Source organism: Dasypus novemcinctus, chromosome 3, assembly GCF_030445035.2.
Source record: "Dasypus novemcinctus isolate mDasNov1 chromosome 3, mDasNov1.1.hap2, whole genome shotgun sequence".
Lineage (NCBI taxonomy): Eukaryota > Metazoa > Chordata > Mammalia > Cingulata > Dasypodidae > Dasypus > Dasypus novemcinctus.
The window spans coordinates 184707856-184726498 of record NC_080675.1 but is presented as its reverse complement, the minus strand read 5'-3'; the positions used below and the strand labels follow the sequence as shown (position 1 = coordinate 184726498).

General features: G+C 64.9%; 2 protein-coding genes across 7 annotated transcripts in view; one reads left to right on the top strand and one right to left on the bottom strand.

Moving 5' to 3' along the window:
- ENTREP2 (endosomal transmembrane epsin interactor 2) overlaps positions 1 to 11260 on the top strand; it is a 395143-nt gene extending 383883 nt beyond the window's left edge. For both annotated transcript variants that reach the window (XM_058294838.2, XM_071214403.1), the window contains exons 8-10: positions 1922 to 1994; positions 6800 to 6934; positions 8461 to 11260. In XM_058294838.2, the coding sequence (XP_058150821.1) occupies positions 1922 to 1994; positions 6800 to 6934; positions 8461 to 8777 (525 nt within the window). In that variant the 3' untranslated portion in view covers positions 8778 to 11260. The remainder of the gene's footprint in view (positions 1 to 1921; positions 1995 to 6799; positions 6935 to 8460) is intronic.
- APBA2 (amyloid beta precursor protein binding family A member 2) overlaps positions 10154 to 18643 on the bottom strand; it is a 211756-nt gene continuing 203266 nt past the window's right edge. For 4 of the 5 annotated variants that reach the window (XM_058294834.2, XM_058294832.2, XM_023585805.3 and 1 more), the window contains 3 exons: positions 17336 to 17455; positions 15866 to 16006; positions 10154 to 15670 (listed from right to left, as the gene is read on the bottom strand). In XM_058294834.2, coding sequence (XP_058150817.1) covers positions 15599 to 15670; positions 15866 to 16006; positions 17336 to 17455 — 333 coding nt within the window. In that variant the 3' untranslated portion in view covers positions 10154 to 15598. Of the gene's footprint in view, positions 15671 to 15865; positions 16007 to 17335; positions 17456 to 18643 lie in introns of those variants that run through there. The other variant, XM_058294837.2, reaches the window with a different exon arrangement.

Here is an 18643-nt window from a genome sequence, read left to right as displayed (position 1 = left end):
CCAGAATGGCCCTGTGTTAGTAGCTTACAGCTACCAGGCCATAAAGCATAAGTTACTTCCCTCACCAAAGTCTATTTGGAGCAAGATGGCTGCTGACGTCTGCGAGGGCTCAGGCTTCCTGGGTTCCTCGTTCCTGGGGCTTGCTTTTCTCTGGCTTCAAGGTTCCTTTCTTCCCAGGGCTGGCTTCTTCCTCGGCTCAGGGTTTCTCTCTTCCTGGGGTTGGCTTCTCTTTCCTCTGTGAGCTGACTTCCTGGGGCTCCAGCTTAAGGCTTCAGCATCAAACTCCAACATCAAAAACCCTCAACTCTGTCCTTTGCCTTTTATCTGGGAGTCCACACCCACCAAGAGACGGGTAGTCAATGCCCTACTGACACAGGTTTACCTGATTAAGTAATCATTTACATAGAAGCCAATGTAATATGCCCAGGGGAAAGATCAGTTTACAAACATAATCCAATATTTCTTTCTGGAGTTCATCAATAACATCAACTGCTACCGATACCGCCTCAGACTTGGGACTCCTCGACCTGGGGGTTTCTGCCCCAGGGCCTTGGGGAGGAAAGCTTAGACTTGGCGCTCCAGCTGTGCTGCAGGAGGTTTAATCTGGGGCCAAGCGGAGGGGGCTGAGCGCGTTCTAAGGGGCGTCCTTCGTGTTTTCAAACTGCACAAGGCAGGGGAGGGGGCATCTCCAAAGAGCCCGCACGAGCCGGAGCCCTGTGCGCATTCCCTGCTGAGCGCAGAGGCCGACGACCCCTTCATGAGGCTGGTGTGACGGTGGCCTCGCAGCCAAGAGGGCGTGGCTCCACGCCGCGCTTCGGGCAGGGGTGCTGGCTCGTTGGCCTCAACGCCACCCAGGGCTGGTGGGAACAGCGGCACGGGCTACGAGCGCCCCCCACTGGTTACTCCCGCAGGCTCGCCTGCAGCTTCTGCAGGGAGCCACGTGAGCCGTTGTCACCGAACGCAGACTGCGGCTTAAACTCCGTGCATCTCTTCTCACCTTTACTACTGTCTTTATTCTTCATCAGACATGCTGTGTGAACTGAAAAGCTGTTTCCCCCACAGCTTTAGCATAGGAAGGTGGCTTTTGACACCGGCCAAGGCCAAATTCAGATTATCCCATCCCCTTGCACCGTGTGCGAAGGGGATGGCAGAGCCCCCGGGAGCTGCCAATGGGGAGCCAGTCGTGCCTGGAGCTGGGAGGAAGCTGCAAACGGGCAGGCCCCAGGCCCCCGGCCTTGTCCCGGCGTGGGTGTTATTCGTCTTCTTTTGTTTCTATTTCTCCATCAACAGGGGCTTCTTTCAGGCAGCCCTTCTTTCAGGGTTTCAAAGTCGCACCCACCAAGCAGAGAAAAAATTCTGGATGGATTCGGGAAGAGACGGAAAGAGACGCTTAGGGCCTGGCCCCTCCGTGTGTGACCGAGCCAGGGGCTCTTCCGAGACAGTCCCAGAGCCGAGACGGCGGCGGACGGCCAGTGTCCCCTGCAGCAGAGAGCAGCCCCGGAGAGGAGCGGCGGGCGCGGGCGGGAGAGGCGGCCCGGCCGCGTGCGGGTCAGCGCCGCCCGCGCCGCCCGCCCTCGCCCCCTGCGGCGCCCTCTGGTGCGGCTCGGCCCGCCCTGTCCGTGCGGAGCTCAGCCTGGCCTAGGACCGAGCGGGCTCCAGGGCTCCAGGTCAGCAGTGGGGGCTCCTCCCCCGTAGGCGTGTCCTCAGCGCAGCTCGGCGGTGACCCCAGACCTCGCGCGGGTCTGGACACGGCCCAGGGCAGTGGGCGCGGGCTGCCAGGGGCGGGGGCTGCCACCTCAGGTGCAGCCTCTGGCCCTACAGCAGGGTGTGGGGGCCGGGGGGCAGCTCTGTTCGGTGAGGGCGCTGCAGAGGCCTGGCCCGCGCCTGAGCACCCACCGGACCCTTCTGTTTCTCGCTGCAGGTGCCGGGTCGGGGTCGGCCAGTGCCCAACGGCTCAGGGGGCCCAGACGCCGCGGCTGCCCTCAGCTCCCCAGGTAACTGTGCCCCTTCCGGGCTGTTTCCTCCTCTACCCCCACCACCCTCCCTCATTTCTTATACTCAGTGAGATGGAACTTGCCAGAACCCTTGTGTGGAGTACCGTGGACGTGCTGCCTGTGCTCCCGCTGCCAGCCTCCGGGACATCGGCTCCAGGGCGCCCGCTCTCCTTGGGGGCCGGGCCCTCGGGGTTGGTGTGGAGGAGGCCCCCACGGCTCCTGAGGCCCCGGCGCCGGCCAGCGGACCCACGAGGGGCGGGAGCAGGGACCCCAGGCCGGGGGCAGAGCAGGAAGCCGCCCTGGGGGGCCGCAAAGGGCGGAGGGACGCGCTGGAGCAGTGCCCGCCCCTGCTCGCCGGCCAGAGAGCGTCCAGGTGTCGGAACCGCGAGGGGCTGATGTCCCCAGCTGCAGGTGGGCGCACAGGCTCATCTGGCCATGGAGGTCCAGGGAGGACCCCGTTCCACTCCCACAGCTGCCTGCGCCCCCAAATCGGAGTGGACAGCCGAGGGGAGGGGACAGGCCATCCCCGGGCGGCAGCCCCTGGATGCAAGAGCCAGGTCTGCAGGTGGGGGACAGGTGAGGGCAGGGGACAGGCCACCCACAGCGGCAGCCCCTGGACACAGGAGCCAGGTCTGCAGGTGGGGGACAGGTGAGGGCAGGGGACAGGCCACCCCCGGCGGCAGCCCCTGGCTCAGCCAGGCCTCCAGGTGGGGGCGTCCACAGGGACAACCCGCCGCTGTCCACACAGGGCGGTGTCCGGTGATGCGAGGGGCTGCAGGCTCTGTGTGGCCCGTCCCTCCAACACCATGAGGTGGGCCGAGGGTCCCGCGGCCGGCCCACCCTCCTGTAGCCGTGGCTCCTGCTTGTCACCTGTTCTTGAGGAAAGCCTGGGGCAGGTGGCCCCGGAGCACATCCAGTTACAGCCGCAGCACGGGGGGGCCGAGGAGGAGTGGGGACGCTTGTTGGGGCCGCTCCACACGGGCTCCCATGGAGGGCGGCCCGGAGCCCCCCATGGCTCAGGGGCGGCGGCGAGGAAGACGGGCCTTCTGCGGGTAGCGCCGCGCAGGGCGAGGCGGGCTCGGGGCTCGTTTCTGCCTCGGCCGGCTGGACGGCCGCACTCCTTGGTCGGGGCGGGGCGTGGCGTCCGCTGGGCTGCGTTCCGTTCCAGGCACTCACGGCCTCTCCCTCCACTGGGGCCGCACGGCCGTGATGACCAATGACCGTGGCCGGGCAGTGAGCTCTTCATCAGATAGAGCCACTGTGCCAGGGTACGGCCCCTTGGCCAGTGTTCTGTCTAGGGGCTGCGCCTTCCCATGCACGTTTTTTTTTTTTTTTTTGCCTTTATTTTTTTAATGTTACATTCAAAAAATATGAGGTCCCGGTACACCCACACCCCCCTCACCCCACTCCTCCCATAACAACCACCTCCTCCATCATCATGGGACATTCACTGCACTTGGTGAACACATCTCTGAGCACTGCTGCACCTCATGGTCAATGGTCCACATTAGAGTTTACACTCTCCCCCAGTCCACCCAGTGGGCCATGGGAGGACATACAATGTCCAGTAACTGTCCCTGCAGCACCACCCAGGACAACTCTGCACATTTTAGAACCAGCTTCTCTGTGTCTACAAAATCCTGGCGAGGGTTTTGAATGCTGTTAAAGCCAGAGACCAGTGCACAGGATCACATCTTTACAGCGGTGCATCGTCTAATCCAGGAACAAAGCGTGTCTCTCCATTTATATAGGTCATGCTTGGTTCCCTTCACTGACATTTTGCAATTTCCAGTATACGTATTGTTTTTTTACAGATTTTAACAAAATACATTTGTTTAAAAAACGTGCAAGATAATTTATAAGAATAACATTTCCTATTCAGTGCAGGCCTGCTTCTCTGTTTGTCTTGGTTCTTTCTCCGCAGTGAGCTGCTTACACTTCGTAAGTGTGTACAAAAGTGTGTCGTTTTCTTGGAAGGACTATAAATGGTGTGTTTTTCCTTTCGGTTACTGCGTGGTCATTATTAGGATACGTGCTTGATGACGTGATAGAGACGTGATTCGTCCTTGTGTTGCTCTTGTGTCCTTGCTGAGCTCACCTACTAGTTCTAGAAGGTTTTCTGGTAGTTGTTTTTTGGGTAGCTTCTCATCTACCAAAGTAGCGGAGGAGCAGTGAGAGAGCGGCGCCCCAGTCCTGGCTGGCGTGTGCCTCAGCCGGCCCTTTTGGGAAAGCGCTTCAATAAAGAGCCATTTATGCTGTCAGATGTGGCACTCTCGCTGCTGCAACTGCCCAGGGGGGTAATGCGAAGAAGAAAACTACACTGAGGGCAGGAACTTGGGGAACAAGGAGACCGTCATTGAGACCCAAGGAAAGCGCGTCCCATGTGCTAACACACTCTTCCACACTAATTAGGAAACGCGCTTGTGACCGTTGGGGTGAGAAACGGGAAGTCCACTAGGATGACGGCTGTTGCAGACCCAGACACGGTGCGACCTGCCGGAGGGTGTGCGGGGACATCGCTGGTCTTGGGCCAGGGAGTTTTCCTGGAAGGTGGGACCCGAGCTGTGAGCCTCCTTAATTATACACACACGCATTCCGAGCTCACTTGCTTTATCTCCGCATGACTCCATGTCCTTGAGGAACTCAGCCGCTGGGTCATCACTCACATTAAGAGAGAACTGGCACCAAGAGGAATCAGCAGGAATGGGCATTAGTCAAAATAATGTGAATATACTGCTGTGAACTCCTCTAGAGTATAATTTTGATCAAGTTGTGGTACAGTTAATGCTTAGTTTCTAGGTTGAAATTTTCTGTACGGAAAGTGTACTCTTTTCCACAGTATGCGTTCTTTCTTGAGCACTCCTTCAGTCATTTTCTCAGTGTCAGTTCCTAGACGTGAAATTGCTGAATCCAAGGGTATGTGTATTTTAAGTTTTGGTATATTGTATAAATTGCACTCTGGAAATTTTTTTTACCAGTTTGCTACCCAGTGAGCACAGGGATTTATCACTATTGCAGGTGCGTGCGCACACACACGGGATTGAGTTGACATTGGTATTGTCCATTGGAAGGGCAGTTTGGGGTCCACTATTTTACCCATACAATGTTTATCTTTTCATCGACTTATAAGAAAAACAAATGTGTTAAATATATGTATGAGATAACATATAAAAACAACACCCTTGTGTATTTAGTGCAGGTCTATGGATTAGTCACAGGGGTGCTGATGCAAAGTACCAGGAATCTGTTGGCTTTTATAAAGAGTATTTATTTGGGGTAGAAGCCTTGCAGTTTCAAGGCCCTTACCATTCCAGCTCAAGGCTGCTTTCTCACCAAAGTCGGCTGCCTCGTGCCGAAGCCAGATGGCTGCCGGTCTCTGCCTGGTCTCCCCGTCCTTCTTGCTCTTAAGGCTCCATGGGTCCATGTTCTTCCTCTCTCAGCTGCAGCTGGCACGGGGCTCGTCTCAGGGCTCCCCTCTCCTGGCACGGGGCTCGTCTCAGGGCTCCCCTCTCCTGGCGTAGGACTCGTTTCTTTCTGGGCCTTCTAGATCAGTCTCCGCTCTCTTCCCAAGGTCAGCTGCAAACCATCAGGCGAATGCTCCTCTCCCCAGGCCCGCAGTCACATGTGACAGCCGCGCTCTCCCTGTGTCTCCCCGGGGGAGCACCCACCAAGGGGCGGGACTCAGCCCGAGTCTGGCCACACTGACGTAGCCCAATCAGAAGCCTAAATTGACTTTATCAGGTGAACTTTGGGCCCTTTACTGAATTTAATACAATCAAAGGGTATCACACCCAGAGGAGCAGACTAGTTTACAAATAATCTTTGTCTTCTGGGGATTCATTCACAAAAATAATGTCCACCTGTCACAGCTGCTCTCTCAGTTTGGCCTCTATTCTTCCTCCTGTTAAGATGGTTTTGGCTATGCACAAGTTGATCGTTTTTGTGTCATTAGATTTCTCCATCGGTCATTTTCCACCCAAGGTTGTGAAGTTATTTTCAGCGTTTCTTCTACTCTTCTAATGGAACCCTAAAAGAGAAAAGGACTGATCTTCCCAAAGAGTGCTTTTTGTGTGAGGAACTGTTATTCTGTTTTCACAAATGGGCCACAGGTTTGTGCCCAAAATCACGGAGGGGCAGCGGTAGCCAGCACGGGGGAGGCCGAGCAGGGGATGGGGGCAGCGCCCCGCGGGCCTCTTCCCTTGCTCAGAGCTTGGGGCAGCTGGAAACACGAAGGCCAGTTGAAACCGGCCCCTGCTGACCAGGCCTCTAGTCCCAGAAGGGCCCGCCTCGCCCCACAGCACCTGCCCCCCTGCATTCACCTGCCCCCCCGCAGCACCTGCCCCCGCAGCACCTGCCCCCCTGCAGCACCTGCCCCCCTGCAGCACCTGCCCCCCCGCAGCACCTGCCCCCGCAGCACCTGCCCCCGCAGCATGACCCACTCTAGGAGGGGGCTCTCGAGTTGTGCGTCCAGCAGGGACTGGGGGAGACCCAGGGCCTCATGAGAGCGAGTGCAGTGACGCCGTCTGGGGGGACCCTGCCTGACCACACGCTGGGGGGTCCAGGGCCAGGGCAGCGTTGGCATTGCCTGGGCCTCGGGGCCGCTGGACCTCTCCAGGGACCCTGGTGTGTCTCCACGGCTGCGCCTGGCGAGGTTTATCCCCCGCGGGCTCCGGCCAGGCCCGCTGTCCCCTGCACCCGCCGCCCACCTCTGAGCGACCCTGCCTGGGGGCACCCCAGCCCTCGAAGAGGATGCCGCGTGGGCGCCGCCGCCACAGCCCCTAACCCTGCGCCCGCCTGCCTTGCAGCGTCCCCCGACAGCACCGGCCTCCCCGCAGCCGAGGGCGCAGCCGCGCCGGGCCCCAGCGGCCCCTCCGCCTGCCCGCCCGGGCGCATGGCCCGCTCCGCCAGCGACCCCACGGCGTGGGCCACCCGCCCGCCAGGTACGTTGGGCCTGGGGCCCAAAGGGCCCGCGGCGCTGCGTCCGAGTGCGGGGCCGGGACGGGGGCTGCGGGGACCCCCAGGTCGGCAGCAGCCTGGCGCCCCCGACTCACAGCCCTGCCCCGTGACGGGGCCGGGGGTGCGCGGCCTTGGGACCCCCGGTCACATGGGGCTTCTGGAGGGCGAACCCCCGAGGGCCCACCAGGGGCCCCTGCCCGCGCCTTGGCCGGCGGCCCTGACCTCACGTCCGCTGCTTGTGGAGAGCGCGTCTCTGCCCCCCCGGGAGGCCGCGCCCCAGGGCTGCCCTGTCTCCCCGTTCCCGTCCAGGCGAGCAGCTCAGGGGAGGCCGGGCGCCCTGCGGAGGGCTGTCGTGTGGCCTGAGGTCCTCTGCGGACCTTGACGGTTTAGGGGGGGAAGGGGGGTGTGGCGGGAGGCCACTGCCCAGGGTCGCTGGGGGAAGCCGCCGGGTCCTCCTCGCCCCCCTCCCCGGACCCTCCCAGCCATGCGCCCCGCACCCCGCGCCTGGCTCCTCCCAGCTCCGCACCACCTCGTGCCCCCCGCCCCTGGTTCCCCAGCGCGCCCAGACCCGCACCACCCCCTGCTCCCCAAGGAGGTGGGCCGGGTCCCTTCGCGGCCTGGGGTGGGGCTGGACCTCAGCCTCCTCGGCCCTCCCGGCCCCGCAGGTGCTCGGGTGCTGTGGTTTCCTCGACGGCCGAGCCTCTCCCCATGCCGCTGGGACCCTCTTTCTGGGGCAGTGACGCCGGCACACACGTCTCCCTGGGCGAGATGCCCGTTTTCCCGGCGCTCTGAGCCCACCCCCGGAGCTGCAGGCGGGGCCCGCGGGCCACGGTCACGCACATTAAACCCGGCTCCCGGGCGCGAGCAGGGCCGGAGCTCTGCGGCCTGGGCAGGTTATGTCGGAGGCTGGCCCCCAGCACAGCCGCGGCCCGCCCCGGGTCCCCGCGTGTCTCTTGCAAGGAGGACCTCAGCTGATGTGACATTTCCGGGTTTCCCGCTGTGCTGGCCCGGTCACCCCGGGCCCGCCGAGCCGCGACCTGCCAGGCAGACGAAGCCGAGGTCCAGCCCGCGGGCACACCCGGGTCCCTGCTGGCTGCTGCCCACCGACCACCCGGCTCTCGGCCTCTCCCCTGCCCTTGGCCACCTGTCAGCCTGCTGGGGAGGGGCCCGAGGCAGAGGCCAGTGGCCCAGGTCACACACAGGCCGTCCCCAGATGCCGCGGCCAGTGCCCAAGTGGAGGCTTGCTGGCTGGGGCCTGGCAGAGGAGGCCGAGGGGCCCTGCCCTGCTCTCCTTCTCCCAGAGGCTGCAGCAGACTCTGGGCGGACAAGAGCCCGCGCCAGCCAAGGGGACGAGGGATGGAGGCGCACACGGCCCGCGGCGTCCAGGAGGACGGAAGCGGGGCGGCCAGGCGGCCAGCCTGCCCTTGTTGGCCTTCTGAACAGCGGCCGGCCGCCTCCATCCGGCTTGGCTCTGACTTGCTCCCAGGTGACGCGCCTCCCCTTTTTCCAGTCCCCACGTCCCGCTCCGTCCCGGCACCCTCTGCACGATGGCCCCGCCTGTCACCACCCGGAGAACGAGGCCCCTGGAAGGCGCGGCAGCCGTTGGAGCCCGGGGCCCCGCAGAGCGACGCGAAGGAGCAACCGCACCCTTCGGTGGACAGCACGGCGGACGCCAGAGTGCTGGTGGCCAAGCTTCTGGAAAGCTCCTGCTGCGTGCCCGCCCCCCAGGTGCAGCACGTGCTCGGCTCCGTCCGCCCGGCGGTGCCCTCCGAGGAGCAGCTGGGGGGGGACGCCGTCCACAGCGCCCGCGTCTTAGACCAGGTCTGAGGGGCCCCAGGCCCCCTCGGGCAGAGCCGCCCAGGCCCACGGAGGCCCTGCCAGAAGCCAACGCGCAGGGGCGAGGCCCGGAGCAGGCGGGACACGGGCAGGGCCTCCGCCGCCCTCTCCCACCCGCCCTCCTGGGGTGACGTCTCCTGCCTCCTACCAGATGGAAAACCGGCTCCCTCAGGCCCCCAGAGCGCCCTGGGTTGATCGGGGCCCATCACCCGGAAGCGACCGGCCACACGGACATGCAGCGGCCCGCGGCGCTCCCGTCCCTTAAAGGTGCTGAACGGCTCAGAGCAAGGGCCCGAAGCAGGACTCTGCCTGCCCGGTTTAGTCCCCTGTGTTGGGGACCGCGAGGCTCTTCCCACCTGGGTGATAGTGGCCTTTAGAGGCACGGGTCAGGCTGGCCGGCTCTGCCCTCGGGTCTCCAGGCAGACGGAGCCTGGTCCCAGGCCCACCCAGGGAAGAGTGGTCCAGGCCCACCAGGGCAGAGCTGCCCCAGGCCCACCTGGGGAGAGGTGCCCAGGGCCCCCTGGGGAGCAGACGCTGGGGACCTGGGTGGACACCCACCACCCAGCCTCCCTCCTCGGCCCTTCCTCTGCCCGCTCCCCTTTTTCCTTCTGGGGTCTCCTCCTCTCTGAGCTGGGAGCAGGAACATTGGAGCTGCTGCCACGTCTGCGGCCTGCGGAGGCCGGAGTCCCGGGAAACCGAGTCTCTGGTGACCCAGAAAAGGCCCTTCCCGGCTGGCCGCACCTGCGCGGGGCTGCGGCGGGGGCGTCCTCTGTGTGCTGACCACACAGAAGCAGGACCTTCTCAGCCACGAGAGCCTGGCGTCAGGCTTCCTGCCATCCCCCCCGCCACGGCACGTTCCAGCAACTTCCGTGGGGGCACTTTCCACGTGGCCCTTGGCAGCCCTGTCCGGGAGAGGCTCTGGAGTCGCCCCACCTGAGCTGGCCCCGGGGGCCAGTGCGACCGCAGAGCTGCGCTGACGGCTCTTTACCTTCACCCTGGACGGCGACAGTGGCTGCTGCCCCGGGCACTGAGCCCCGGAGTCTCCCACAGACGCTTGCAGGCCTGGCAAAGGGAGACGGGGCGGGTGGGGGGCAGAGCTGGTGCGCGCCCCCTTCGCCCTGCCCGGTCCGTCCCCCACACACTGTTCCGTGCGCTGGGGTGGGCTTCCGTGGGGCTGGACGCTGGGAGGGGCAGGTGCTCCCCAACTGGGACCCCGAGGGGCAGCGTGGGCCTGCGGGCGGCGGCCTGGCTGAGCACGCTCTCGCGTTCCTCTCCTAATGTTGGACGTTGCCTCCTGGAGGCGAGCGCAGAAAAAGACGCAGCAGCCCTTTTCAGGAAATAGTGGCTTTACCAGGAAGGACATGAGATGAGTTAACTGCACTTTATTCAGACCGAGGAGGAAGGCTGCTCCCGCTTTCCTCAGGAGAGGGCTTCCACGTCCCGGAGGGCCAGTCCCTGGGCAGGCCGAGTTCGTGGCAGGTTTTCCAGAGTGGGCTCGGCCGAGCCATCCAGCAAAGCGTCCACCCCCCACCTGGGACTGGGGGGCGGCTCTGGGGAGGGCGGCCGCCTGCAGGCCCAGGGGCTCCACGCGGCCTCAGCCCGCGGCTGCCCTTGAACCCGCGTGGGCAGAGCCCCCACCCTGCCCACGGCCCCTGCTCGTCCAGAGCCCCCGCCCTCGTTTCCTGAGTCCACTCGCGCCTCCACGTCGCGCTTGCAGCGGCTTCGACTCCCAGGATGGGAGGCCCCAGCTCGGCGTCGCCTGCCCACGCCCTGGTCCTCTGCCTTACAGGACACGCTGCCCGGGCAGGGGGCAGGGGTGGGCACTGCCAAGGCAGGTCCCCTCGGCCCGGCCCGCTCAGGGCCCGTGGACTCCAGGAGGGCCCCCAGGAGGGCGGGGTGAAGCAGCAGCCATAGGACACAGGCGTCCGCCAGGCTCCGCGGCCTTCACAGCGGCCCCGGCCAGGACAGCCGGCCTGTGCCCCATCCACCCCGTGGGGCGTGTCCCCCAGGTCTGTTCTGGCTCACACCCTTGCCGTGTCTGAAGCGGGCCCGTCTGTGGCTGGTTTGGGGGTGATGCTCGCCCCCTCCGTCTCGGCCCTTGTTCTCCCTGGTCCACCCCGACAGGCCGCCAGCAGGTCCTGGGCCAACAGCCCCACGGGAAGCAGCAGTACGCGCCAGTGCTGGTCCTGCAGCTCGCGCCCCCCCCCCAAGGGGACGTGACGGTAGTCGCCGGCCAGCGAGGAGGGAAGGAACGGGGCCTGCCCGGAGGACGACACCGGCCACGGGTGGACCAGGTCACGGGACGGAAATGGGGTTCACAGGGATTGCTTTCCTCTCTGCACCTAAGGCAGGCTCAACAGGAAACTGTTCGAGCCACCAGAGACCTGTTTGCACAACGTGAAGGCTGCATTTATTTCACGTACCTCAAGGTGTTTTAAATAAGGAGCAGTGTTTTAATAAAAGTTATTTCTGGCTTTGTGTCTTGCGGACTCACTGGGACGAGCTGGCTGCTGCGGCTGCGTGAGAAGGGGCGCCTGGAGCCAAGGGCTGTGCACGGTGGGAGGGCGGGAGGCTGCTGGGCCCGGGAGGCTGCTGGGCCCGGGCGTCTGCTGCCACGATCGTCCCGGGCCTGTGTGGGCAAGAGGGACGGCTCCGGGGGCACGCGGGGCCCAAGGTGCTGGCCTTGTCTGCCCCACACAGATACAGGAGCCGAGGACTCCGGGAGGAACGCAGGCGCGGGGCTCGTTACTGGGGCTCTTTGGGGGGGGGGCATAGCTGCCACCTGCTGTTCACGGCTCTCTTCTCTGGAGCCGCCTCCTCCCTGTCTCGGGCCATGTGAGGAGGGGGCCCTGGGCGTTCTGACCGTGGCCTCTTTCCTCCCGTGACGGTTCAAAGCTCTCTGGGCCCCAGCAAAGCACGTCCTCGACCTTGGCCCGCCCCTGCGGCCCCCCCGGCAAGCAGGCCCTCCTGGGAGGCGGTCTGCTGGGAGCGGGCTCTTAGGAGGTGACCACTCCATGCAGGGCGGGTCTGAGCCCCGATCGCAGTCCTCTATGAGAACGAGATTCAGAAGGCGCCGGAAGCAACAGAACGTGGAGAGAGGAGCCCGGCAGACACCGCCACGTGCCCGGCCCCGTGACCGAGGAGCCCAGGCTCTCGGGCTGCCCGCCTTCGGGAAGAAGCCGTCGTCTTGATGGGCCTCGATTTGGGCATTTCCACAGCCTTAGTACCGTACGCTAATAAGTCCCCACCGTAAAAAGCCAACCCGTTTCTGGTATATTGCTTTCGGCAGCCCAGCAGACTGAAACAGACTTTGGTACTAGGAAAGTGGGGTGCTGCTGTTACAAATACAAAGAATATATTTTCCAAAGGCCTTTAAATTGGGGAGAATGGTGAGATGCTTGATAGAGACTCTTGTAGAAATAGGGACACTAAAGGTACTTCTGATGAGGCCTTAGGCAGAAATGTCGAATGTGTCATTGCAAACTGGAAGAAAGGTGATACTTGTTTTAAAGTGGCAGAGAACTTGGCAAGATTGTGTCCTGATGTCAGATGGAAGGCAAAATTTGAAAGTGACACACTTGGCTATTTAGTGGAGATTTCCAAACTGGAAAGTGCAGCCTGGCTTCGCCTTACAGTTTATAGTAAAATATGAGAATAGGGATAAGCTGAGAACACAACCCTAGGCAGAAGCTGATGGTTTGGGAAGTTCTAAGCTTCTAGAAAATGAGTCCCCAGAGAATAGTGCCCGTGTGAGGGTTTATCTGGCCGTGGGACCAGCCAGCCACGCCAGCCAGCTCAGGCCTAGAGCTGCAGGTTTCCAGAAGGAGCTGTGGAAACTCCAACCGTCTGACGGTGTGGACCCGTGCACTGCGGGTGACACCAAGTTCTGGGTGAGATCTGTGTAAACGGAACCACTGCCGGCCTGGGCTAAGCAGGTCAGAAAAGGGACAGATGGAAGGAAAAAAGACTTCCCAGACAAAACTGTGGAAGCGGCGGTCTGGACCAAAGACCTCGGGCCAAGAGAGTGGACCCCCCCGTGTGTGGACAGGGCGTCTGCCCTGCAGCTGGAGAGGGCAGCCTTCTGCCCCGCTGTTCGGGAAGCGTGCTGCCAGCCTGGCCTCCGGGAGCCTGGGGCACTGGGGACACTGCAGAGCTTGGCCTCTGCCTCGGTGGACCCAAAGTCTGGCCACCACCCAGCCTGGAGACGCTGGCTCCTTCACCGCAGTGTCCGGGGCAGCCTGGCTGCCGCACAAGCACCTGGAAGGGGTGGCCTCAGGCCCAGGGGACAAGCCCTCGCTCCATGGTGACGCTCGGACACAGGAGCCCACTGCACTAGGCGCTGCAGGGTTTCAGCCTTGTCTGGGACCTGTGACCTCTGTTTTCGGATCAATTTCTCGCTCTGGGCATGGGAAGGTTTCTCCTGTGTACCCCTCTTTGTGTATCAGAAGCAGGTAACTTGTTCTCTAGGTCTCCCAGGTCCACAGCCGAGGGGAACTGTCCGGGACAGAGCACACCTGGAGCTGGTTTTGACGAGACCTGGTGCTTCGTATCGTTGCTGAAATGACATGTGGCTTATGGCCACTGTGCTGGGATGGACATGTTTTATACAACGTGCCTTTTCAGGGTCCAGAGGGTGGAATGTGGTGGTAGACCCCCCAAAAAGCAAGGTCTTCAAGTTAGTCCATTCCAGCGGCGTGGGCCTTTCTGGGGAGTGGGACCTCGGGTCGGGCTGTGACCCTTCCCTCAAGGGTGGGCCTCGATCTTCTTACTGGAGTCCTTTATAAGAGAATGAAACTTAGGACGCCACAGAAGCAAGAAGCTGAAAGCAACAAAACACGGAAAAGGAGAGCCCAGCAGACGCCGCCACGTGCCTGCCCCGAGGCAGGAGCCAGGATCATGGGCAGCGGGTCTGTCTTGATGAGGCCTCGATGTGGACATTTCCATAGCCCAGCGAGCTAGTGAGCTCCCTTCGTAGAACTCATGCGTTTCCTGGCCGCTGCTCGAGCAGCTAGCAAACCAGAACGAGGGGCTTCTAGCAACCTGGGAGCACGCTCCCCAGCAAGAGCCTTCCGCGGCTGGCACGTCGTCTCCGGGCCCAGAGAAAGCTTCCATTACACTTTGACTTCTTCAGCATATTCAGAGCGTGTCAGAGAAGCACGCGCCGCCCTCTAAGCGCATCTCCTGTCGGTGTTACGCTTCGAGCCCGCAGGGCAAACCTTCTCAGAAGAGGATGGCGCGGGCCCGGCGTTCACGCCGAAAGGCTGTTTCTCGCAGGCCACTGCTGTCCAACTTGAGCACCCGCGGGCAGGCAGGAGAAGGAATCCTCCACCTCTGGTCTAAACCACGTTCCAGGGCACAGGTGCACTGTTGGGTTCAGGCGGGGTCAGGCGGGGGCCTCCTCAGGGACCTCAGGCTGCTCGCCAGGGCCCACGCCGACCGCAGCGCAGGGAAGGCCCGCAGCTGAGGGGGGCCCGGCCAGCCACTCTCCTGCCTGTCGCACACGCACCGCCTGCCCCCAGGCACCTGCACGTGACTGCGGAGAAGCCCGAGGCTGCCCCTGTCCTTGGCAGCCCGAGGCCCTCTGGACTGAGCTCACCATCCCTGTGGGTGTGGCCGGTTGTGGGCGGGGCCTTGGATGAGGTCACTCCAGCAGGGCATGGCCCAGGGTGGGTCTTGATCCTCCTACTGGAGCCTTTATAGACCGGGTGAGTACAGAGAGACAAGTCTCTTAACGTCAGAATGGAGAGCTCCTACGTTAGCAAATCCCCGCTCAAAGGCCAGCCCCCCTGGTGTCCTGCCTCCAGCCGCTGAGTCTACGACGTGTCCCTTACCGGACTTGAGATGGGTCGAGGGCCCAGGACAGCCCCGGGCACTGCCGCCTCTCCAGGCTGTTCTGGGGTCAGGCTGCCTGAGCCTTGGCGGCCCCGCCCCACACCCCCCAGCCTCGCCAGGGTGCCGCCGCCTGGCCCGGGCCTGTGCGCAAAGGGGGGCAGGGCGCCCGCGCCTCGAGAACAAAGCAGCCGCGTCCACAGCCCTGGGTGGTGACTCAGGTTTATTAATGACGTCGGCGAGTCGCCCCGGGTCAGCTGCATGCAACGCCGGCTACTCGGGGAGCACAGTCAGCCTCGCGCGCCAGGCACTGCGCGGTAATTAAGTCACAGTGTCGTCCTCGAGGCCTGGGCCACAAAGAAGGAGACTTCCGGGCAGAAGGACATGAGGGGACGGCACCGCTAGCGACCTACCTAGCTACTTGGCGCCAGCGACAGCCCGTGGCACGGGGTGCGCCTCGCTCGCCACGCCCACTCGCTGGCGGCTGCGGGGGCGGCTGTTTCCTGGGGCGGGAGTCGGTGGCTTTTATCTGTGGGGTGGGTGGGCGTGTGCACGTACGTTGGTAGCTCGAGGCGGGCGCCACCCGGGTCCTCTGCGGAGCTGGCGGGCCGGGCCATCGTGAGCCCAGCCCCTTGGCCTGCCGCGTGGGGGCGGACGGGAGCTGGGGACCGCGGCCACCCACCCCGCTGGTCTCAGGAGGGTCACAGTCCAAGCCGGAGGCGGCGGCGGGAGCGGCCAGCGGGGCAGAAAGAAACACCGCGCCACGTGGAGGAGTGATGGCGCCGTGCCGGCGCCCCGAGCGGTCAGCGCGGGATGCACCAGTGCTGGACTGTCCCAGACTCTCCTTCACAAAGATGGACCCCTCTTGGCAAAAAAAGAAGTGGGTGGCGTGGGCAGGTCCGTGGGGGGCGCCGGGCGCTGCGGGCGCCGTGGGACCGGGGATGGCTGCGCTCCGGGCACGCGGCCGCCATGCGTCCGGCCACCTAGATGTAGAGTGGGGTCTCCTGGCCTGTCAGCAGCCGGAACATGGCGGCGGGCATCGTCTTCATGTGGATCTGCCAACCGAGGCGCAGGCGTCAGGGCCTGGCGCCCAGAGAGCGGCTGAGGGGCCGCGCGTGGCACCCCCCGCCGCCCTGCCAACACCTCGCCCGGCAGGTCTGGACCAGGACAGGGTCAGCGCCAGGCCGGGGCGGGGGGCAGGGCCCGGGACACCCCCCCCCGCCTGGCGGGCGCTGCACCCCGCGCCGTACCTCTCCGACCGAGTTGGACAGAGCCTGGACGATCTTCTCGTGGGCCGTGGCCACCACGCTCTGCCCGTTGACCTCGATGATGCGGTGGCCCACGCGGACGCCGCCGCGCTCCGCGATGCCCCCTCTCATCAGGCTGCAGATCTAAGCAGACGAGCGGCTCAGCCCCAGCCCCGGCCGCGTCCCCTGTGCAGAGGGCCCGCGCCCGCCGCAGGACGTGGCAGCCGGGGACGCGTGGGGGCCACACAGAGCCGGCACCACCCCGCGCCGCCTGCCCCAGCCCCCTGGGTCCCCCCCCGCGTCCACGGTGTCGGCTACGGCTCCCAAGGGTGACGCCTCCCGGTCAGTCTCTGTCCTGCCTCCCGGGGGAGGTCGAGGATCAGTGAGCTGACACCCGGGAGAGCTTGGGGGAGCAACGCCAGGGCACCCGGGGCACCGCGCAGGGACGCGCAGCGCTGACGCAGGGGCTGGCGGCAGACCACGGGCCACAGCAGGCCCGGCCCCCGGGCGAGGAGGTGGGCGTGGCCCTGGCGGGTGGGCGTGGCCCTGGCGGGGTGGGTGTGGCCCCGGGCTTGGAGGTGGGCGTGGCCGTGTGGAGGTGGGCAAGGCCCATGGTGCAGAGGTCAGCGCCCAGCCCTCACGGTCAGCTGCACACAGGGGTCCCCAGCCAGTCAGAGCCCGAGTCGTCTGAGCAGCCACCCGCCCTGGGCACGTGTAGGTGGAAGGCTGGGCAGGCGCCAGGCGGGGGCGGAGGCACAGGGCGCACGTCCCACGTCTGGGCCAGGGACCTCCTCCCTCCCTGGACGCGCCATTCCCGCACCCAAGGGCCTTCTCTGCTGCTCTTCAGAGCTCGAGCAACCGCCCAGAGCCGCCAGCCAGGAAGGCGCCCCTTCCTCTCCGCCAGCCCCCCTTCAAGCCCCCCTTTCCCGCGGGGCGTGGGACAGTGCCGTGCCCCGGGGACGAGGCCCACCACCAGCACTGGCCCTGGAGGCCACCCCGCCCTCCCCCCCTCAGGGTCTCTGTCACCCAAGGCCCCAAGTGACCAGTAGAGCAGAGACCCCTCCTGGGCCGTGACAGTGAGAAGCCAGCGCCGGGTCCACTGAGGCCGGCACGTCTGTGGGGCAGGACGGGCCTCGACTCCCAGAGAGGGCGGGGGCGGGCTCGCTGTCGGGATCCCCTGTGCTCCTCAAGCACCTCTCTGCCGAGCCGCCCCCTGGGAGGGGCCCCCACCCGGTTGTAACACGGGGGCTGCCGTCAGCACTGTGGGCATTAGCTGCCGGCCCCTCTCCTGGCCGCCTCCGGGGGGAAAAGGCCACGGAGACAGACCCGGCACAGCCGGACCCAGGCAGGGCCGCAGGGGCTTCTGGCCGCCCGCCCGCTCGAGCCCGCGTCCCCTCCTGCTGCGGCGCCTGGCCGGTGCCGGGTGATCAGCGAGCGGCACGAGAGCGGGCGCCTGGGGGGGCGGGCACTCACGATGCCGTTCTGCACGCTGAAGCCCAGCTGGTACTTGAGGTCCGGCCTCTTGATGAGGACGGTGGTGACCGGGGGACAGCTGACGATGTTGAGCTTCACCTGCGTCTGCGGCTTCAGACCCTGCGGGCGGGAGCGCGTCACGGTGGCCCCACCGAGAAGCCGGGGCCCGTGGGGCGTGTCCCTCGGGCTCGGAGGGGGCCGCTCCAAGTTTGGGTAAGGGCCGAGGGTCCCCTGGAGGGAGTCACCCCCCAGCGACGGGCGGCTGCGTGGGTGGGGCGGGGATGGGCCCTGTGGAGGCTGCGAGGGGCCATGCGGGCTGTGGGGCCCTGGCGTGTGCCCGCAGATGGCCGCTGGCTGGGATGCACCCGGAGCTCAGCACCCTGGGGGGCCCTCAGGAGGCACCCGGCTCCCCAGGCCTCAGGCGCTGCCAGGGGCGGGGGTTGGCACCCTGGCCTCGGCTGTTGAGGAGGGGCAGCGGCCTCAGAGGACAATGCCAGGCCCCGGGAGCCCACCAGGAAGAGGGGACAGGCTTTAGCCGGAGCTGGCCCCACCGAGACCGCGACCCCCCCCGAGCCCCTCCAGCGAGTGCAGTGCCCCTGAGGCTCGCCTGCCCCCTACCCCACGCCTGGAGGCATTCAACCCTCCAGGGCGCCAAGACGGAGGGGTCCCCAGGAGGGACTGCGGGTCCCAGGCCAGGAAAGCCCCAGGCAGCCGGGACAGCCGATCGCCCTCCACGCAGAGTCCCCGCCCCTCCAAGGTCCCCGGGCGCAGGCCCCCAGCCTGAGCGTCCCCTCCTCTGACCCCAGGGGCGGCGTGCACCCTTGGGCTCCCATCTGGACTGTTCCAGCCCTGGTCCCCCGGGCCGCGGCCTCCTCCTCGGTCAATGACGTGGGGAACAGGGCGGCCAGGGGCAGTGCAGCCTGCGCTCACCTTGACGCCTGGGCAGGGGCAGGGTGCAAGGTGGAGCCTGCTCTCACCTTGAGGATGCCCTGGCAGGTGACAGGACCTGTGCTCACTTTGATGGTGCCCTGGCAGGTGGCGGGGGCAGGGCCTGCACTCACCTTGATGATGGCCTGGCAGGTGGTGGGGGCAGGACCTGCGCTCACCTTGATAACCCCCTGGCAGGGGCAGGGCTGCGCTCACCTTGATAACCCCCTGGCAGGGGCAGGGCTGCGCTCACCTTGATGACCCCCTGGCAGGGGCAGGGCCTGTGCTCACCTTGATGACCCCCTGGCAGGGGGCGGGGCTGCGCTCACCTTGATAACCCCCTGGCAGGGGCGGGGCTGCGCTCACCTTGATGACCCCCTG